The sequence below is a fragment of the Triturus cristatus genome, chromosome 2_2 (genome assembly GCF_964204655.1).
Source record: "Triturus cristatus chromosome 2_2, aTriCri1.1, whole genome shotgun sequence".
Classification (NCBI taxonomy): domain Eukaryota; kingdom Metazoa; phylum Chordata; class Amphibia; order Caudata; family Salamandridae; genus Triturus; species Triturus cristatus.
In genome coordinates this window covers 182,914,766-182,937,900 of record NC_140582.1, presented here as the reverse complement: position 1 = coordinate 182,937,900, position 23,135 = coordinate 182,914,766, and the positions used below count along the sequence as shown (strand labels likewise).

Here is a 23,135-nt window from a genome sequence, read left to right as displayed (position 1 = left end):
TGAATTGTGGGACTTGTTGGCCTCTTTTATAATGGAATAAACAAGTCTACAAGTCTGCAAGTCCTAGAATTCGAAGAAAAAAGACTGGACTGCAGCAGGACATCACGCTAGGACTTGGGAAGCTTGGCAGGGGCACAGCCGAGAACAGACAGTTACACGCGTGTGCACACATACACACGTTTTCATTTCAAGTATGTGCATTGTATTTGCACATTTTATTTATGTGGACATCTGAGGCTGTACTTTGGCTTTTTTTAATTAGCCGAACTTTGCTGTTCTGGTAATTTGATACTGATGCTTTGTATGGGAACTCGAGGCTTTGTATGCACTTTCGTGGTTGTGGCTTGGCAGTGGATTGTGTAACTCGGCCCTTGGGGTTGTGCTTGTGTATTTCGATTGATGCTTAAAGATATGGCGGTTTACCTTGTGAATCTGAGATGGTACCTGAACATCTGAACCTTTTCTTAGGCCTAAGGCGGTAGTGCCAGGCACTGGCGATTGTATGGGGTATTTAGGGCTATGCGTAGGCATTCCGGGTTTTAGGTTATACCTCTTCGTCTGAGAGTCTGCCTGAGCATATAGAAGCACTGCTCTCATGTAGAGCTGTACTTACTGTTACTGTTACCCAGTTGTTCTCTCATTGACTCCAATAAACTAAATGATGGATAAGCCCTTTTATCAGGTGCGGCCGGCACAGGTAAGTGTGGTGGGGTGGGGGCGGGGCGGGTTGTGGGGAAGTCAACAGACAATGGTATCGGTAAAATTAAATAAAAAATAAATAAGACCACTTACCTTGCGCTCGCCGCATCGCCGACTCGGCGAGCGTAAGGTAAAGTGGTTTTAGTTATTTTTTAATTTAATTTGACCCATCCCCTCATCTGTCGATTCCCCCAGCCACCCCACCCCGCCCCACCGCTCTTACCTGTGCCGGCCACACCCGCCTTTTATAGGAAGTCTCAAAAAGTTGGGTTTAAATTGATGCTGACAGCTGTACCATAAAGGTTGTTTAAATTCAAAGAGGGGGGGAACAGCGCTGGCATCGTGTGCAGTATTTGCAGTCCTCGCGAGGGAAACTTGTACCAAGACAACATTTGTGGACTTTAATGAGAAGATGCATTAAGATGAACCTGCGGTGTGTTCACAGTTGTTTACCTCTCTGTGTCCCAGTGGGCAGGAGTCTGCAGCTGACCCGTGACCGCCCTCTTTCAGGTCAGTCATGATGAAGGTATCCCCAGCCCGTCTCTACACAAAGGCTCATGTTGTTCCAGAGCGAGGCTTTCACAACGGCTGCTAATGATGTCAAAGGTCAGGTCGGATGTGATCCAGACGAGAGATAATTTTATGTCAAGACTCGAGGCTCCTGTTAGCTTGTCTTACTTGCTGTCTAATTACATAGCAGCCAGGATAACAATATAATAGAACATCCGTAAAAAAAAAGCTGCAGTACCCGGCACAACGTGTTGCTTGACTAGTAATAAAGACAACATGTGTTTAATCATGAGGTTATGTGTAGACCCCCTCCAAGTCCACCAATCCATCGTTCTTGCTGATATCAGTCAGACATGTTCACAGTCTTCACTTCAACTTATTATACTGGGCTAGGCTGCCCTAATCTCGCGTGTATTGTGAAATACAATTCGGGATCTGGTTTCTCACACACCCATTCAAAAAATAAAAATTACAAGAAGACAAGAAACACCTTCTGACTCCAGTCACTAGATGGCGGGATATATGCACAGTATGTGAATCTAGAAGAGTCAAGCTGAAAAACTTTTGTTACAGGTAAGCAACATAGGGGTATATTATCAAGCCAGGCGATAAAATTATCGCCGCTTTAGCGGCAGAAAACTGCCGCTAAAACGGCGATAATGGGCTTGATGATGTGCTCTAAGGAATTCCAATTGAAGCCCATGTTAGATGTGAAGAACCTCTAACCTGAGCTTCAATTGGAATTCCATAGAGCATATTATCAAGCCCATTATTGCCGTTTTAGCGGAAGTTTTCTGCCGCTATAGCGGCGATAATTTTATCGCCTGTCTTGATAATATGCCCCTTATTTCTTATGTCATGTTATGTTATGTTGGTATTACCCGGGAGGGTATCCTGGTGCTGAGTAGGTGTGAGTCCAGCCTCACCTAGAGTAGAAGAGGAACTATTAGTCAGGTCTTCAGCTTCTTGGGAACAAAAAAACTGTGGAGTAGGCTACAATAGAAAATGGCCGGCCGTTCCAAGCTTTGGGAGTGATGTAGGAAAAAGCCTACATATAAATAAAAAGATTGTCAACATTCCCAAAGGAAAATAAAGTTTCCCTCTCCCCTCTTCAAATCTGTGATACATCAGGGGAGGCATTGTTCGAGTCCTCCTTGCTCTACCATCCATTATCGCCAGATTGGGTAATAAGTGTTCATAAAGAAGAATATATATTCATACCAAAATCAGATGTCCTCTGGACAAAAAAAACAGGAAATACATGAGGTCTGAGTGCCCACGACCTATAGTGGCAGAACAGAGTTTAACCAATCGTGTTGCTTACTTTCTTCACCAACCATGAGAAGAAAGTGAATAAGGGAACTGACAGCGCCTAGTCGGCCTGTTACACTACATTTCTGGCGAGTATTAGGCCTATTAAAAAAGGTACGATGATAATTGATCTAGCATAGCTATCCAGGTGGATGCTACAGGTTATTTGCCCGATAAGCAACGCAAACACTGCAGTTACTGCAGAAAGCGGTACAAAAGAGGCTGGACTGTTCCCATGAGGCACAGGGTCAGACTGATTTGCATATGGCCATGTCTGAACTGGGGTGGCAGAGTGGGCTAAAGAACGGTGATGGATCAAACCCAGATCTGTTGACTGGGTGTGAGTGTTTGATTGGTTCTGATGCTCCGTCCATCACCACCCCCTTTTGTACCGTTACTGCAGAAAGGCAGAAAGGATTGCTGCTTAACTGGATCCCAAACTCGCAGAGGTATTTTTCCTGGAGGAGGGACCCACCACAAATAGGCAGCTATTTGGGAATAATTTTATTTTAAAATCTCCATATACAGCAATACTCTGAGCTCTGTAGATAAAGCTCAGCTGTCTCTCACAAACGTTTTCAGTATGTTTTTTCTCTGGCTGGAAAAATAGGGGCTGCTGGGCCAGTGAGCCAAACTGACTCACGGTCCCAATTGTACAGCATTTTTAATATATTATTATCTGGCTCCTATGTAATATATCGGCAAGAAAGATCACAAAATGATTGCCTTTGTGTCTTTAATAAAATTAGGATTTTCCAGCAGTACCTCTCGGACAATCCACATTCACAATCACTCCTCTTCCATCCAGTACCCAATTATGAACTGAGACAAGACACTTTGAGCAGGAGGAACTCTCTCACAGTGAACTGATTCCGAAACAAAAGACCCTGAAGCAATGTGCATTTTAAGGTTGGCGTCTTGTCTCAGCTGAGGGTCTTTCAACGGCCCTTTGGGTGGGAATGACCCCAAGGAAATGGATGGCAGACCATCTTCGTTAACCCCTTCAGTGCCCGCCCCTTTCCCCGCCCTGTGCCGGCCGTTACATTAGCGGGCGGGGTTTATGACGAGCTGGACTCGTCATGGGCACAGCGCAACCGTGGCCCATGACGAGTCCAGCTCGTCATGGGCACCGAAGAGGTTAAATTGCATTCTGGGGTTTATTACAATAGCACCAAAAATCTAATAATGCCAACGATTTGCAGTACACTTTAGAGATCCTAACTATCATTATCAGTGGCATAAAATAGAAAAATAAGGAGGCATATTAGCTTCGTATGTAGAAAAAAAACACCAAAATCTGATGACATTTTCTTCAGGGCCGTTGAAAAGTACCACATAGACTGGTATTGATTTGTTATGATCACTGGAACCAGTTTTTGTCAAGATTTGTTATTGCGGAATAGTTCCATTTCGTCTTATGTGTTGCTAGTAATCTACTCATGGGCCATTGGGAAGGATATTCCCGACTCATTAGAGGTTTGTGTAGCTACAGAAGAAATGTCATCTATTGAGGAACTCTAAGAGTGCATATGTGGGCCCTAGAGTTACCAGTGCCTTGTTGAGCCCTTTGTGCGGGGGGGGGGGCAGATGATGAATGTGTCTTCGACAACACTTCTCGAAACAGTTGACCATGATCGCTGCTTTGAGCGTCTGTTCCAATCTTGTTGTTGAAGGGTCTTAGTAGTGTAGTAAGTTTGTCACTTGATATTGACTGTTAAACAGTTTACTTGTTTGTGTACTGAGTGTATGCATGACTTTTTGGTGAACTGGTCACACTGATGGTGGCCTTAAAAGTAAGTATCTATCTATTTCAAATTGATCTTTTGCAAACAAAGGAATTTAGAAACAAGCGCTGAAGATCTTTTACTGGCAAGTTCTTTCAGACAATAAGCCGACGCTTACAAGAATGAACAACCTAGAATAATACAGGGAGCAAGAGAAGCAGCCAGTTGTGTTGAAGTGATTCCCAGTCATACGTTTTGTAAACTGGCTTTAGTCCCCAGAGGAGCGCTTCCTTGCAGGATGCTACAGATGTTTTTTAGAGCTGAACAAAGAGCGGAAAGGTAAGCTTTCAAACCACTCGCCATTGCCATATGCATCTGAGATGAAGGTCATGTGATCCCATGAGTCGGGATCTAGTTGCTGACAGTCACAGTGCCACACCAGGCGTCTTCAGTCCCAGGCGCATTTAGCTGACCTCAGCGATGGTGGGCGGTGCAGGTTCTCAGCGCCTCTTCAAGATGATGCATGTCTAATCCAGCACGCCACATGTGTGGATCAATGGACAAAAACAGCCGTCAGATGCTACTACCATGTAGAAAAAGACTAGTGTTTGCCTGTTTGTATAACACTGGAGCTTAGAAAATAGATGCACGAAGCTTATAGCTTAGCGATACTCTCGTCCAAAAACAAAATTGGCAACTTGTCCTGCAATGATCTTCTAGTGACTGCGAAGACGGTTTGTCACACTGTTCAGCTGCACAAAGGCAGATCCTGTGATTTGAACTACTATTGGCTGGGCTGGCTTGGAATGTTTTCCCTGGCCTGTTCATTGGCCCTTCACTTCTTCTGCATTCTGCGTACACACGAAACAGGGGCACTACATACTAGGGGATAGATTTACTGAGATTTACCGCAGGGTTGCATCACTTCTGTAGCGCAGCCCCGATGTAAAATTTTTGTTATTTACTTAACCATGCAAAGCCACTTTGTGTGACTTTGAGTGGTTTAGTAAATACAAAGTAACGGACGGCAGCGCATGCAGCTGCCTTCGCATTACCTTGCATTGGGAAGGCGTTCCTTGGGTGGAGCATGGTCTTTCCCATGCACCCACCAATGTATTTTGGTGCATTCCTAGTTTTACAAAGACTTCTAAATGTAAGAATGTATTTAAATGCTTCCCCTTAAACAGTGAGGTGTAAAAAGGAGAAATATATTTATTTCTCCTTGTTATTTCCTCTTTCTATTTTGCAGCATACATAAAATGTGGAAAACTCCAATAAGGATTGTTTTTGTGCAGGAAGGTATTCCTTCTTGCACAAACACAGTCCTGTCAGTAATGCTGGCAACCCTGCATCAGGGTTCAAAGGTGCCTGCGTTGGCGTTAGGCAGCACACAGTGCTCCAGCACCAGGCGTCAGCAGAAATGCGCCATATCTTCGTTGATATGGCACATTTCTGCTGTTTCCCTTTCACGCAACACAGTGCAGCAACTTTGCTTGCCATCCTGCATTGCGAGTAAAATTTGTAAATCTCCCTGGAGTTGTCTAAAAATGGTAGCAAGCTGAAAAACAAACAAGAGTTAGTGTGCACTGCAGTCAGTTCTTTCTATATTTCTTAAAACTGAATTCTGTTTAAATGCCACATACTGAAAATGTGAATGATGAGAGATGCTTCTCATATCTCTTAAAATCAAAGACATGCAATTGTACTTTAAGTGGGTAAATTATCCATGTGCTGGATCCGCTCTAAATGAATGCCGTCCCCCTTTATGGGGAAAAATATGAATAGGCAGGAAATGGATAGTCAATAACACTTACGGCTCATAAATCTTTTCTGAAACAGGTCAAAAAAGAAGCTCTGACGCTGTGATTTTGAGACTAGGAAGTCCAAGTGTTCTGAATCGATCTTTGCAACTTGCTTTTATTGAGCCAGCATACCGGACTCCGGCAATTTGTAGGTTTATTAGTATTTGTTCAGAAATCAGCAGACACACTGTGGACCACAGTCAACTATAGACGCAGCAGTTCAACATCTCAACCTGGCGAGGATGAAATGTACAGAGAGAAGAAGAATTCAAAGCTTCTAGAGTTATAATGTACATGTTGCTAATAGGCATGTCTCCTTGAAAGTGCCTGCTGCTGTGTATGGGCATTTAAGAGTAAGGAAAGAGGGGGATAACAGTAAAAGCAATGCTCAAAGCAGCACCCTCTTGGGACCTGCCAACCTCGCCCAGGAGAAGAAAGTGCAAGCCACATCATACAGGACAGCAACATCTTCCCATCCCACAAAGAATACCACAGAGCTTCCAAGTACTGCCGGCCAAGCAGCATTATCCCTAGTTGCTTTGCGAAAATACATTTTTATCCCATTTTATGATGTACCTAGGAAGGAGGGCATATGAGATATTATGAACCACAGGGAAGCAGCCTCGGATTCATGAAAACTTGAATCAGAGTTGTGACCTGGTGAAGTGGTTCAGAAACATTCAGGCCAATTATTTGGCAGGTTGCCCCCTCGACGGCATGTATTATAAGGACATAGCCAAGAAATCCAAGACGTTCTACCAGGAGGCTGCATTCACACCTGTGATCCCCGATGAGTCGCCACTGACAAGCGCTGCTAGTCCCAACAGCACATTGGCTACAGACCGGTAGCTGGTAGGGAACTCTACGCTCCTTCAGCTTGTCTCCCTCAACCCACCTCACTGGGCACCAGCAATCTTTGCCGTGGCTTCAGTAGACTGCAGTAAACACAGTGGCATTTGTTTATCATGCTTCTCCCCTTGGAACACACAAGTCACTCAACACTTCCTGGACTGTTCCCTTCCTCTCACTATGGAGATCAACCATTCGGTGCTGCCCACAATCGGCTCCGCTGGACTCGGTGTCGACATGCAGCTTTGCATGCTGGCCAAATATAGTCTCACTCAGTTACTTCGCAGTAGTTGGACCCGAATTTTACTACGCTATTGGGCATCCCATGGTTCACTAGCCATGCAAATGCCCTGGCGGCAGCAAAAGGCATATGAGTTTATGGTTGGTGAGTGAATGTGGATCTGATCACGAGCATCGTAGAAGCATGGCGATGTTTAGACCATTTTGCCCAGCCACACTGCAACCACTTTTCAGCATTGAATATAGCAGATGTTACTATTAACCAATTTACCGACCTCAGAAAGATGGATCGCTGAGTAGGCCTTGCAAGATTTGAACTTGGGAAGAAAGCCTAGATCTGAGGACTTAACAACTGGGGAACTACGTTCGAATCAGCCTCAGGTGAACATCCTACCATGATGGGCAAATCACTAAGCCTAAAGAACGCATAATGTAATCTCGTGCTCTTGTAAAGTGCTCTTATGCCCTTGCTCCAAGTTTGCACCATACGCACCTGCAAAAAAATGCAAAAACCCTTGGGAATGGAAACTACCACTTCTTTTAGCGATGGTTGTTTAACTCACTGAATACTCCTGCCACCTCGGGTGTGACTTTTCTAGCTAGAGATGACGTTTCACGGTTCTACTTTAAGGACTCAGAACGTACTGGAATTACACGTGGCATCTGTAGCCAGAGCCCAGGGATTGGCTAGAAGTCACAAGACTTTCTTAGACTGCCGCCAAATCCGACATGACTGAATCCTCCGGCGCACACATTTCATCTGTCCACCTAGAGAGAAGATCGTTTGTGGGAGCTCATAGACGTCAAAAGGCCTAGGAAGCAGTGAGTAATTGGGCAAGGGAAGCAAGGTAAATGATGGCGAATGGCTTCTTGGATGTCTCATGCCAGATCTGACCTTTGACATCATTAGTGCAGCCATGAAAGCTTTTCTGTCGAGTGACAGGACCTTTTTGTAATGAGACGCACTCCAGACATGTTCATCATGACTCACTTTCAGGGTCTGCGGGACTTTTATTTTTCGACAACATAAAATATTATGCACTTGGGGACATTAATTACAGCCTCCCGCCGGCTTTCGGGCCGGTAGATTCATGGAAAGGACAGGCGAGCGCGAGCCTCGCCTTCATAGGGAGAAAACCACTGGCTCTTATGACGACAGAAAACCAGCAGTTTCGGTTGTCTCGTGTTTATCCTCTCTACTGTGAAGGCTTCCTGTGTTTGGCTTCACCGTTCTCTGGGTGGTAAGTTTCTGATCCGAGCGCGCCTTTTTACTTCCAAGTCCCTCTTCCCTGTTCATCTTTATGCAGGATGCAGCACAATGGCGTTCGCTAATGGCCGTGCAATCTGTCTTAGCTTTACAGCCAATTTGCAGCACAGCCTCCAAGCCTGCTTTTACTGATTTAATTAGAGTTTGTTCATTTCGAGCAATTGGCAAACCAAAAAGAATTTCTGGAGCATAAATCTGCTCCCCCCTTTGGGCGCTGTTTATCACTCGTAAAGTAAGTTTAGATTTTTAAGTACAACAATGATAAAAGCGCATGCCGGCGGCAGTGATCTATTTGTTAATGTAAGCCGTTTGGAGCCCCGCACACTTGCATGCACTATCATTGTTAGGGCGTCTTGTTCTCCCATAGGATGAGATATTATTTACGTATGGCTACAAGCGCTAGGCAATTTTATTTTCACTCCTTCAAATGCTTCATGGAATTGTTTAACCCAGATTTATTGCTTCTTCACCATGACAAATGTTTATTATACTCATATATTGACTGACGTATTTATTGATGCCTTATAGTCAATTCTTTTTGTCTCTATGCCCAGTAGTATAACTAGTACCTCTCTAGATAGAGCTATAAAAATCCTTGGCTTAACCAAGCAATGCCAAAGAGGACAGTGGTCACTGTGGCGGAAGAGCATCTAAGCGTTTCGGCCCTAAGTCGATAGAGGCCTTCACCAAGACTGTGTAGGTCACTGGTGATGGAGCAGAAAATTATCTGCTAGAACGATAAGTCTTCATAGTTAAAATAAATAATGTCGATGAAAAAAACAAGCTACAGTAAAAAGGTTTGTAAAGTTGTTCCTCGAACACAACAATTGCATTAAAAGTACATGGTGGTTGTTAGGCTCATATTTTTTTCGTTTTATCCCTGTGAATGGACGCTCACCTTTTTATCACTTGATTAGAACATTGGAGTGTTGGGCGCTCATTTGAAAACAATGGAATGGTCCGGGCTTCTAATGGCCGTTAGAAGCTCGAAGCATCAATATTCCAATGTTTGTTCACAGCAAGAGCTGTTAACAAAGGCCTCGCGGAGCCCGAGGGGATTTCAACCCACTCAGGCTCCGTTAGGCATTTGTTTTACAAATTAGAACATTCTGCCCTCTAGGGACTGAGTGTTATAATAGCCTTAGAGCCCTACGTAGCGGGCTGTACTGGCTGTTAAAGGCCCTGCTCCCTTGTTAATTGCCCTCGCCCACTGGAGTAGGCCTTTAATCACTGGTAGAGCCCTCATACGGCAGGCTGTAAGGCTATATTATGGCAAAGATTTTTGACCCATAAATGCCATTGACTTGGATAGAAAAGTGGCACTTGTACAAGCACATGGGGCCAATAACATTGCTCACAAACAGATGGAATTTAATGACGACTTTAGAAGGGGCAGGACAAGGGCTGTTCCTCAAAAATGGAAAATGTGAATGTGTTTTATATACTCCTTTGTTTAGATTTAATTTCTTGCTGGGGAGGAGATGGCACATTGCTACTAATTTGGCATTCATAGTTACCATAGTTTCCAGCCACCTGCTGCACACTTCACAACCTACTACATCTTCGGTGGGCACGCAGTAGGGTGATGTGTACAGCCTCATAGCTGAGAGAGTGCTAATCTGATAATCTGTTGTGACACCACACACAGTTAACACGTACACGGCAATTTGTCCTTTTGAGAAAAAAAGATAGTTTTCCTAAAAGAATTATCTTCAGTCTCCAATTTTTCCCACTATTTTATATTAGAAATGTATCCTAGGGGACATTTATGAGTTTTGTAATGACTTAAAATGTCAAGTGAGGTTCATCAATACCCATCCAATCAGAACCTGCCTCCTACCCCTAACTTTGCTCCCCCTCCTCTCTTTCTTCCCTCCCCACCCCCCTCTATGAAACATCTCTGTGGTTCCTATTGGATATAGCTAGGAATGACACTTCAAAACCTCCTATCTGCAAAAAAAGGCTGAGGATTCCCACCCAGGCTGGACTGTGCAGCCAGTGTTTAACCTTTGACCCCCTTAGGAGGCAAGCCCCTTGGGCTGAGAGAGATCTTCGGCCCGCCTCTGTAATTCAATAAATGAGAGAGAAAAACAACAGCCAGTCAGGTTGTCGGGGGATTCTCAGCATATGGCGAGGAGAGGCTCTCGGAGCATGCTAACGACCCTTGATGTCTGCAGTGAAATAGCTCCATTAAGGTTTATGCGCAGTAGAAGAACGAATTCAAGCACTCCGAAGTTAGTGACTCAAGACTTATTTCCGGCCCTGAAAGTCAATCTGTCTAGTTATTCCTCGCCGCCGATGCTGTCAGGCCGCCATCATGCAAAAGAGAAAAAAAAAAATGTTAACTTTTGTGCACGTTAAAGCTGGATATGTAGCAGTATAAGGCATTTTCCCCTGTCAAGTAAGCCATTTTTTATGATTTTCTTTCTGTTGCCCTTCTTACTTTGATTTTGTTCCCAATTTTTGTTAATTTCTTTTCTTTTTAAGGTTTGATTTATCCCATTTCAACCGAGCAGAGAACCCAGAATGAATATGGATTGTCTTGTAAGTTTTGACATTCGGTTTTCATGTCACTGAAAAGAACGAATATATACATGCTAATATTATCCCCCATTCAGATGCGCGCTGTTCGCCCCGGCCACGCATGCATGCCGGATGAGAGGGGACCAGTGTTGTGTGAAGGGATCCTGACACCTCTGGGCAGGGGATATGTTACTTTTTTGGACTGCATGCTCAGTTAATTCAGTTCTGCGCTGATTGCTGTCACCTGCTATGCGGGTGCTGCTTGCAATGCTGCCGCCACCATTTCCATAGCACCCCCCCCCCCCCCCACCCGATCCAGAAAGCGAGGAGTTTTGTCGGGCAGAGTGTAAAAACAAAGAGTGAGGACATCTGATAGTCAGTCTTCCTGTTGAAGAAATCATAAGATCTTACTCTAACAGCAGAATTCAAGAAAAAGGGATAGATCTCTCCAAAATATACCATGGCTCTGAATAACTGTTTGGCCACAAGAGAAGTATCTGTTGTGGGTGGTGCATGACCCATCATTTGATGCGGAGCATTAGAATAAGTGTAACAAATAACACGTGGCATAATCAAGAGCTACTATGTAGTGACCGAGTAGAACACACAACGAAGAGTGAGGGGTATTTTGGAGTATAGGCACGGTAAAATGTTTAAGCACAGTTCAGAGCAGCAACACAAGTAAAAAAAGCAACCAAAAAACAGTGTAACTACCCAGTGATTAAACATTTAGGGATGTACTACAGCCACCCTCCACACCCTTCATTTTCAAGTCCTTGTGACAGTAGCAGCTGCTAGCGAACGGGGGTGGTAGGTTGGGGGCAAGCGGAGGGGGGAATAAAAAAATAAATAAAAGCACTTACCTGCATACCGCCGGCTGCCGCCTCTCCTCCACACTGTTCTCTGGCAGCAGGAAGCACACAGCCTCCCAGAATCCCCTAGCCAATCACAACGCTGCCTTAAAGCAGCGTTGGGGTTGGTCTGAGTGCCGCCGTTCGGCATTCAGAGAGGGGCTGGGAGGCTGCGCATGTTCTCCACCCAGGCTGTAGAATAGAGCCTGTGGAGAACATGCACAGTGCGCATGACGGTTTGGCCAGCTCCAAACCGTCATGCGCACTTAAGATGCAGCCACCACTCCACCTCCCTCTGGGTCACGGGAGCCAAGCCCCGCCTCACCCTAACCTAGCCTGGCTTCAACTGCAAGCTCAGTACAAAAAATAAAATGGTAATAACGGAACGCCTAGCGGAGGAGCCGTCACTTCATTGTGAAATGAAAGTCTTGCACCCACCATCATTGAGTGATGTGAGGCACTGCATTTGTTTAAGGCACTTTGAGATGGGGAATAGACTGGCAAAGGAGGCTTGTGAAGAAACTCAAAGGTTCGTTTGGTAGCCCTTCCGGATATGAGGAAAACTGCAGAGAGACACAGATAAAAAGCCATTGTTTCTCCCTGTATGTTTCTATTGACATAGAATATTATTTACCATGAATGTAAACATCATGTTTGTTTAAGCGCTGAGCCGACGTACACTCCAAATTAAAAAACACACAAACAGAAGGGAAGTTAATAGTCCAGCAATGTTATATTCTCCACAGTCACCAAATAATAAGGTGCCTTCGTCAAATCAAGAACACGAGCCATTAAACCATCCACTCTTGAGAGGCCAAGTTTGGCCAGGTGCATTAGGACCAATCCTTTTCTTGTACATGTTTTTTACACTGTTGTGGTGCCCCTTTACCCTTCTGAGCTTAGTTCAAATTCTAGAAATGCTCACAATAAATATGGGGGTTTTGTGATGGGGATAATAGTATGTTGTCATTATAATTTAAAACCATCCCTTTGTCCCTTGATTAAACCCACATGTTTCAGGTATAGCTGCATGTGCGCATACATTATCCGTATGCCATGGTGTGGTGAAAGATCTGCAGCAAAAAGAATCCCAGGCCCTGGCCCATTCTCAGAAGGTCTTTCTAGAGTCATAGCAGTCATAAACGAATTGGATTGTGTCTTTGGTGGTGTGCATCCACCATACAAAAACAGTACTGGGCCTGTATTCCTAATTTCAGGTTGCGTTCCCCTTTCATCAAGCACTGCTCTTAGTTACTAGTTTGGCTCCTGTCAGGGCTTAATTTGAGCTCTGCACGGGCACTTAATTCTAAACTTAATTGTCAATTGATTTGCACATGGCTGGGTCCTAACTGGAATAGCATGGCGAGCAAAAAAAAAATGGATTTAGGCCCAGATCTCTGTACTGGGAGTGAAATATCTGACAATGTTCAGCATTCCATCCATCATCTTTTTGTGTTGCTATAGTCACCCCAAGTTCGAAGGGTATGCCCAGACGTGGGTCCCGTGCTCACTATGCCATTGGATTCAAGCTAGCCCAGTTGATGAGGGGTGATACCCCGAAACCAGTCCCAGGATGCGTGTCCCAGGTCCAGGGTGGACCTGGCCTGGCAATTCGGACTGGACTAGGGCCAGCTGTAATGGCGAGCAAAGTACAATACATTTAGGCCCAGATCTCCGTACTGCGGTCGAATGTTTGACAATGTTCAGCATTCCGCCCATCATCTTTTTGTGTTGCTAGGGTTCAGCTTACCCAACTCTGCTTCTCTGATATTTCTTATATGCTAAGGCATAAAATCCATTATACAAGTCACTCTTGCCTCTTTTAAGTGTCCGTTTTAAAAGACTGTGAGGCCCAATGTTTGAGCACCATCTGTGATGCCTTACTGCGCTGTCACAGACTTATCTTCCGGGTTGCAATTATGAAGCAACAAGTGAAGGCATAAGGGAGGGCACAGGAGGCAACAGGCTGCTGGTCACAAGAACGTAAAATGCTCCGTGAATCGGGCACCATGACAGTGTCTTACATAGCCAAGAACATTCTCCCAGACTGTATTTTAGCAGTCCTCCTGGACAGCCCACCCTTCTACCTCCTCCCTCACTTCCTGCCAGATTCTTGTTTAAAGGGCCTGAGGGGCCACCATGGGCTGAGCAAGTGTACTTAGTGTTGGCCAGTGCCTGTGAAATGTTTCATTGCTGTTTTCTTTCAGTATTTCTCTTTCATCTAGGTTTTCTTGCACAGGGGTGAGGAGAGGGCCTTTTTGAAAACAAATTCAGTGGCTTGGAACCTTATTAAGGAAAACCTTGTAAACCAATTAATAAGGGTCAGGAAACATACCTTCTATTACCACATGATGCGTGCATGGGACTGCATCCGAAATAGAACCTCTTTCATCAGCCGAACGCGTAAACTTCGCCTAACGCGTGACACGCCCCTGTTTTGGGCGCGTGTCCTGGATGGATAATGTGTAGGCCTATTCAGAGACAAAATAAAAAGGGCACCTTTTTCAGGACAGCTCAGCAAAGGTCTCTGCAGCCGGAGTAAAAAATATAGCAAGCAGTGGTGCCACCTAGGCCTTGATGTATGTTGGGGAATTGGTCTTGATAACTCGTAGCTAGCAAATACAAAGAAAAGGCAATCGCTACTGGGGCCCCGGTGACACTGCACCTGCTGCACTATGATAGCCATGCCCCTGATTGCAAATTAAAAAAAACATCCAAACAGTGTATTTAAGCGAGAGTCAAATATTTAATAGAAAAAGATTTCTCATTGCCTCGTTAGTGCATTAAGTGGTTAAACTTGGTAGTCAAAAAAATCACTTTATCCTGAAATTCACAGTGATTTCTGACACGCAGTGCCTAAGTGACCTAGTGCTTGATGGTGCATAGAACACAGCTGGGTTTCCACAAGATATGTCTTCACAAAGACTAGCAAATCTCACATTTAGAATCTTAAATCCCTTTCTTAAGATAACAGAGGTGTAGTTTGCACCCATGCACACCACAGAACTGCCACTCACACAGTAGCTGTGGTAGCCTCCATACTGCTTGCAATAGGACCCTCAAATGAGAAAAAAAAATGTAAGCCGTGAGTTGGCCTTTGCTACATACATCTATCACTGCCAATGTCACAGTTTTGCAAGCAGAAGCTTTCCAGAGTGCTTCTCTCAGGCTACTGGCTGACCATACATTTTTGGCACAATTTGTAAACAAGGAGGGGTGTGTCAAAAGGGAACCATCCTTCAGACAAAGCCAGAATCCTGCTGTGCCTTTACAGTGCTTGCAAACGAACAAACGCATCATTAGTACCCATTCATTCAGTACGCAAGTCGTTATAAGGACTTGCCTTACGGGGGGCGTATTGGTGGAATGATGTTGGATGTAATGTCCAACACCATCACTGGTTTTGCACATCCAAAATCAGTGCCCCCCTAAGGCAAGTCGTTATAACGACTTGCATGGTGAACAAATGCGTACTAAAGACGCATTCGTTCTAATGACGGCGCTGTGAAGGCATAGTGAGATTCCGGTTTGCACAATACCGTCATAGTTTAATGTCAAAAAACATATCATGTAGTTCTGTTGCTGGAAGTGGTCTTGTGTCCACTATACGTATTTTCGATACTTGTGTTAAGACGGCAGGCAATGGGCGCCGTTCATAACCCAACGCCACACAAGTAGCGTCTGTGCATATACTAATGCACACCGTGAATCACATAAAATGAAAGTTGCTTCTCGAAGAATACATATATAACCAAATGAGATTTTGTCTCCTGCTGAACAAGGTCTTATGCCACACTCTGTGGCCTGAATAAAGTAAACAAAGTTATCTGCCAATGAAAAGCATAGAAGATCGGCCATTGGCGGGTTAATGCTGCATTCCCAGTTTTGTTAAGGATTTTGTTAATCTCTCTGTCCTTGATGTTGTGTCCTTTCTTAAACTTTGTATTGTACAAACTAAGACCGTTGTTTGACAGTGGTCCTCCTTGGGTGGATGTGTTGGGGGTAGACCTGGTGGGGCAACACTTTGCACACATTGTACATGATTGTCTAACATACCTGTTTCCTTGTTACCTTGTCAGCTGCCCCCAACTCAGATGATGTGGCCCTTTACGTGGGCATAGTGATCGCTGTGATTGTCTGTGTGGCCATTTCTGTGATCGTGGCTCTATTCGTGTACCGGAAGAACCACAGGGACTTTGAGTCGGACATTATTGACTCCTCGGCGCTCAATGGGGGATTTCAAGCTGTTAACATCAAGACGGCAAGGCAAGGTACGTACTGGCCTTATTTGATCCTCTACATGTCGTGCAGGGAAGCGCACTTTTATGGCATACAGAGAGCTCGTCCAGCCCATTCTGCGAGGTGGAAGCAAAAGCACAGTAGCCCACGCTCTTGTGTTTCGGCTTTTAGTTTCTTCAAGTGGAGGCCAGCTGGGGGTAAAACACCTAATGCATGCATTGTGTGATATATTTATTAACTTTGAATCAGAAATAGACTTAGACGTTTGGAATGTTGTGGAGTTTGGTTTATGGTTGTGGAGACCTCATCTCCAAAAGGAATTCGTGGAGTATAGACCATGCAGAAGAAGGCTACCCATGCAGGGTGAAGACAGCATTAGACATGTTGAGGCCTCTTCACAAAAGCCTTTTGAAGCACCTGAATTAGGTCTTCTTTTCTGTGCTCTTACATGCCCTTGTGAATGTACCCCAAGGCATCTAAAATGGGGAAGAAATGGGAATATTCAGAAACATTTCTAGATATTTACAGAAATATTTACAAAAACCACTACTAATAGAAAGGAGAGAGGATGTGGCCATATGGCAGACTGCGCAGTGGTGGATACTGGCCTACTGCTAGAGCGTCGACCTTGCAGCGGGGGAATGGGGTTCGAGCCTTGGCAGGAACGCTCAACATCCTGTGATTCTGGGCAAATCACTTAATCTCCCCGTGCCCAACAAAAAATGAGTGTATCCGTCTGTAACGCAACTGGTGCTCATGTAAAGCACTCTGGGTGAAGTTTGTGCTATATACACCCCTCCTCAAAAAAAGGACTGTACAAACTTTGTACTTTTACCAATAGCGAGCTGAAAACTGTGAGTGCACTTACAGAAGCATATAAGCATATGTAAAAGAGTACTTTCATAGTGCTACTTTCCACAATCTTAATGACCTTTGTGAGCCCAACCCTGTATGCGGAGATACGAGAGGTTTTAAATCTGTCTAGTCAAAGGCAGTAGGGTGACGGAAATTATAATAGGTGTAACTTAAATGCCTCTGGAATCAAAACACAATGGTGGAAATGAGCATTTTCTCTAACAAATATGGACCAATAACAGAGAGTTTGAGATGACAATTCTTCGGGGGGGAATGAATGACTGTGCCAAAATCCCACAGACACAGCAGAACAGTCATAGCTCAAGCGCAAAGACAGGGCTTCCAATGAAATAGGCTCGACGGCAACACAGAGAGCTGGAAAAAAGCAGATTTGATGGAGGCGGTGCTACCCCAGCCCCTGGTGCATTATGAGAGTGGATGTGTCAGAGTTGGTAGGAATTTTTTAACCCCTTCGATGCGCATGACGGAGCTGTTCCGTCATGCGCATCAGTTGCGCTGTGCAGATGACGGAACCACTCCATCATGGCCCCGCACGCGCACGAACCCTTCAGCACAGCGCGGTAATCCGTGCCGCGCTGAAGGGTTTAAGGTCCTAGATGAATTTGAAGAGCAGATGACCAGATATCTTTTGGGGTTCTTGACGTCTAGCACTGCACCAACGTATGAAAACGAATGAGAGTTTCTAGTTGGGCAAACGTGTGTGACTTGCCCACGGCTCTTAATATAATAGTTGCCCATTCAATTTTGGTCCGCGCAGACATCGGTAGTCTTTGAGACGCCGAAACATCAATACTTCCTTTGAAAAAAGGAATCAGGGTGGACAATCATAAGCTCAAGTAACGCTCTTGCAACATCCCCTTTTGAATACAGCATTTTGTTTCCTCTGTTTTTGTTTGTCTTTCACCGGAGACTATGGGGTTGTCGTTGCAGTGTACACTTGGACAGGTAATCAACTATAGTTCGATCAAATCTGCAGGAGAGTCATATTTGATGAGGAAGTGAACCATTGTAGTGCGTCATAAAAGCTTGAGTGCAGGGTATTTGATGTTCTGTCTTGAGGAAAGGGAATTGGTGGTTGTAAATATGCTCCGTGAAGAATGTTTATGGGAAGTGCCGTCTAATGAAAATACATATTAAATCTAACTGGCAGTGAAAGCTTTTGCCCCTCATTACATGTTTATCACCATTTAACAAATGAGAAAGCATGTCAAGGGCAAATTAAACATCTACACCCCTTCCCATAGATGAGAGCATCTCTCAAGAAAATGGCAGTTGCCATCAGATCTCTTCGTTATTCACGTTGTGCTTTGCGTATATTGTGAGTGTCCTATATCAGTGCATGATACCAGCAGGTTACAGCGAGAGAAACAATGATAATCATAGGGATATGCGAAAAAGAACTGATATTTACCTTTTGCTCCAGTAGTTATTTGCTTGTAATCCTCAGGTATGAAAAAGATCATCCTAGGGAGAACTTGAGCTGCAGCCTTGTTTGAACTCCCAATGACAACAAAACAAGTGCTACCAATGGGTAGTTATGATTTTCTGCTTTCTGCACTTATAGATCTTTTAGCAGTGCCGCCGGACCTTACCACTGCAGCTGCGTTGTACCGAGGGCCCGTTTACGCTCTGCACGATGTCTCCGACAAAATCCCGATGACAAATTCTCCACTGCTGGATCCGCTGCCCAACCTGAAAATCAAGGTGTTTAGCTCCTCCGGTGCTGTCACCCCACAAGACGAGCTGTCCGACTACACGTCGAAGCTGTCTCCGCAGATCACGCAGTGCTTACTGGAGAACGAGACGCTCAACATGAAGAACCAGAGCCTGGCGCGGCACACAGATCCGTCATGCACTGCCTTCGGCACCTTTAATTCCCTGGGTGGCCACTTGATTGTGCCTAATTCAGGTACGTCCTTGAAAACTTAAATGTTAGAAATATTAAATTACCTATATGCGCATTTCTCAACAAATGCAAACTTTTGCACGAAAAGTCATGATTTTGATATTTATGTGAGGGGAAACTGCTTAATAAATAATTTTGCATGCACTAAAATCACTCCCGCCTAATGGTGCTTTTCATGTATCCTATCAGGGCCGGACTGGGAACAGAAACCAGCCCTGGCAAACTGCTCAACCGACCCCCACTGGGGTGAGGGGGAGTGCAGCCGAGCAGTTTGCCAGGGCTGGTTTCGCCGATTTTGTTACAGGGGGCCGATATTGCTGACACCCTGTAACAAAAACGGCCTCAGGGGCCCAAAACCGGTCCCCACCTTAGCAGCCTACCGGGGAAACGCCCGATGCCCGCTATGGCCAGTCCGGCCCTGTATCCTATCCCACAATGCCAACCGAAACGGCAGAAGTGGTTGTTTCTTAGCAGATCTTTTGGCATCTGGAACTCTCTCTTTATGAAGAGATGCTAGGAGAATTGTGGGAAACATGTAAAAGCAACCCCTTAATAAGAAGTCTATGGGTCACTCTTGGTCCCTCTGTTATCATAGGTTGTAGGCCAACATATAGAGAACCCTTACACATGTAGGCAGGGATGATGTAGGCTGGAATGGACTCAGAGGTTGAGTCCTGTTTTCTATGTACATCTTTGCTCTCCATTGCTGCCCTGCAGAATCTGCACTCGTGTTTTCCCTTATGGTTAAAAAGGGTCATTAATATTAAAATAATCATGCTGTCAATAATGGGAAGTGAGGGGTCCCTCTCTGGTCACCCATTTACCAGGGTTTCATCATTCAAACAACATGTGGTTAGTCGAAAGAGTTTGAAGTAAACCATGGTCTATGAATAGATTAATAACTCCCTGTTGTACACTCAAACAGTGGGTACAACAATTACCTCTAAATATATCCTACCTTAGTTCTCTGTGTGACCAAAATTGCCTGTTCAGTCGAAACACGAAACGTTCACAGTGTATGTTAGTAATTAACAACTCCTTTATTGTGGCAGCGCACCGCCTCCCGACGGGTTCGGAGAGCACCGTCGCCTTGTTCATGGTTCAAGGAGTTGACACTCAAACTTCCTTTTTAAATGTGATTCGCACAGTGCAATTGACATGGAGAACCGACTCTACTCTTAGCATTTAGTGCATATTTGGAACATAAGCGCACTGTGTGAATCACTTAAAAAAATTAAGTTAGAATCTCGGAATGTTTATTGCTACACTTTCACAAACCTTGGATTATATATATGTATATATATGATAGACAGACAGACAGACAGACAGATGTCTCCAGAGGTCCTGGGAGCTCTTTAATTCTACAAGAGAGTCATTAATTTTCTCCAGTGTACAAATATACTTGCAGGAGAGCAGTGGATGTCAACTCTCTTTCTCTCCAACCAGAAATATACATCACAACTACTACAAACTCCACAACGTTGTACTTTTTTCGTCTTCCACAATGTTTTGGACTGACAAAAGAGAGGAGGGGACAGGGATCATAAAAATCTATTGTATGAGTATGTTAATTTGAGGGGGGTCGAAATTACACTTCCCCACCAAAGGGTCCTTCTCATCAGATGCAGTGCTTAATGTGTAAAAAAATAAGCGCCAGGGCTCTTGTCAGGAGGCTACTGCAGCTTTCACCACAGATTCCCCTGCCAATGACAGTACCAACACAACTACAAAGTATCATACATCTACAAGTGTAACAATTCGGCATTTCAGGGCCCTAAAGCTGTAAGAATGGCTTGGGTGGCAGGTAATAGTCATTTTTTATGTATATTGAAATAATAATGAACTTTTATTGTGGTCATCTCTAAAGTGGCCAGACTGAGCCACTTTGTGAATACTGTCACATGCACTGGTGTTGATAATTAAGTGCCAATGCTTAGCACAGGAAACCACCGGCTCAAATTAAGCACTGATCAGATGCACAAGTGTGTGCCTCATACTGGTTAGTCCCACTGCTCTCCTATTCTACTCTCTGTGTCCTTCAGAAACAAAGGGCAGCTCTTTGCGGTGTTCCCTGTTGTCCTACACTTCTCTGTCTGCATACCTCCACTCCATTTCCACAGGGAGGAGCTCCTTAACCTCCCGAAGCATAACATCTTTTCCCTATAAGAGACAAGATTCCTACCCTAATGATGACCTCTGTGATTCCAGTGAGGAGCCCTATGCTTGCTGTGAGTGATATGCTGTGTCTCTCGAGACCAGCTCTTACCCCTCATAGCTGTTTCTTGCCCAGTGAAAATCTCTTTGCCCCCAACAATCGGCTGCTTTATCAGTCCAGAGAGTGCCCTTTGACCTCCCGCTGGATCAGCCATTTCTTCCCCCAGCCCCCACCTAGTTTTAGAAGCTTAGCAATAAACTCATTAACGCCTACCAAATATGCATTAACATATTCAATTTACTAACTAGTTCTAACTCAGTAATTGGTGGCACTGCATTAATTGGTTCCATTTTATTAATTGGCTCATGCTCATTAATAAGCTGCTAGCCAATAATTGGTTCAAGATAATTAGTTGGAGCCTGTTCTTTAATTGCCCCAAAAAGGCTAATCCTTGATCATGGGAGCTCTCTAATCAGTACCAGACGGTCATTACTTGTCCACAGAAATTCATTGTTTGATCTTAGTGTTTCATCGGCTGCCTCCAAAATCGTACTCATTGTTCGCGAAGCCCCCATCCTGTCGTCTTAAGCTGCCTCCAAGGCACAGCGATGGAGAGGAAGTCTCTAGTCCTGCCAAGACTGGAGCAGGGAGAAGAAAGGATTGCACCCCTTGGGTAACGACACCTAGCAACTCACTGCGAGTGGACCGGTAACATGGCATGGAAATATTGCTCCAGTGTCAATGATACTGTGCAGTACTAAAACACTCTTACCGTGGAGTTCTGCCATTAGCAGCTGGAATTGGGAACCCAGTGCAGGGTATGGTTGTTTTCGCACTGTCCCCATTTGCCGCCATTGTTTTGCCAGGACATTATTCCAGCTTTGAGCGGGTGAAATGTGTTGGAGAAAACACCTAAGCCATAGCATTCCTGCATCACTACTTTTAATACCAGTTTCACTGAGATCACCAGGCCACACACTATGATGGCCAAAGTGCAAGACCATCAGCACACATCCAGCCGGTGTCGTAACACATACACCTGTATCCTTTACAGTGATCAAACTTCAGGGAATGGCTGCTCAGCTCAGGGTCTTTGTATATTTGGGAAGGGGACAGACTCGGAGCCCAATTTAGAAAAGCAAATATACACATATACAATTACTCCTACATATAGGTGTAACTACCCTCGTTTATGCCATTCACTATAACTGAGTGGAGATTTACACCTAGGTATAGCATGCCTCCACCCCCCTCCTACGACAGAATTTACAAATGTAAATTTACTACTGGTGACTTTTCACCTTTTCTTGGAAATCGCCGCTAACCAAGGTAGAGAGCTCACTATTGGAAAGTGTAAGTGAACTATTAAAGATTACTATTCAATTAAAAAAATTCCAAGTATTTTACTGTTTATTACAAATATAAATTAGTTTACATTATATTTATTACTAACCTGGAAATAATCAAAAAACATTTTAAACTATTTTAACCCATCATATAAATGTATATTAAATATTAAAAGAATTTAACGATTTTATATATGATTATTAATGTTTTAAACAATAATAAAAATATTGCTCATCTTCACTAACATTTTTATTATTATTTAATATTTAGCAAAACCAGTTAAATGTTGTATATTTCATTGATTTTGAAACTTTGTAAGTGTATAGTTTTTTTAAAATATAAATGTTGAATTTAATTTTTATTATTGTTTTAAAAATCAATATTTATATATGCATTCTTTAGCTCCTAATGAAAAAATGTATATACAATTTTAACTGTCAAACAATTGTATTCATTTAACAGTAGTTCCTATAGAGTGTGAATTTAGTTTCCTCTCTCCATTTTCTTGATAAGACAACGTTGCACTAGCGGTGCTTATCTTACTCCAAGACTGAGCTGAAATACATTTGAGCTTGTTTTGAAACCTTTAGCGCCGTAGTAATTTTAGAAGTGCATTTTGTGAATTGCAATTGCATAACTTTTTGTTGATGTGTGTTTTGTTTTAGCAGTTCCCTCCCAACCCCTTTCTTAAAATTACATAAACCTACTGTTTAGTAGTCATTTTTTCCCATTTCTCACAACTCAGCCTTGTCCCGCCCACATTTACTACTAAAATGTATACTTGTGTGTCCAGAGAATCTCTTGCACAGAAAAGAGACGTGAAGGTTTCTGGTTGC

The 23,135-nt window shown here is 44.0% G+C and overlaps 1 protein-coding gene across 3 annotated transcripts in view; it reads left to right on the top strand.

The window, feature by feature from the left end:
- The window catches only part of UNC5C (unc-5 netrin receptor C), a 433,268-nt gene that overhangs the window by 320,995 nt on the left and 89,138 nt on the right, over positions 1 to 23,135 (top strand). For 2 of the 3 annotated variants that reach the window (XM_085641156.1, XM_085641157.1), the window contains exons 8-10: positions 10,890 to 10,946; positions 15,856 to 16,047; positions 18,456 to 18,800. In XM_085641156.1, coding sequence (XP_085497282.1) covers positions 10,890 to 10,946; positions 15,856 to 16,047; positions 18,456 to 18,800 — 594 coding nt within the window. The remainder of the gene's footprint in view (positions 1 to 10,889; positions 10,947 to 15,855; positions 16,048 to 18,455; positions 18,801 to 23,135) is intronic. The other variant, XM_085641158.1, reaches the window with a different exon arrangement.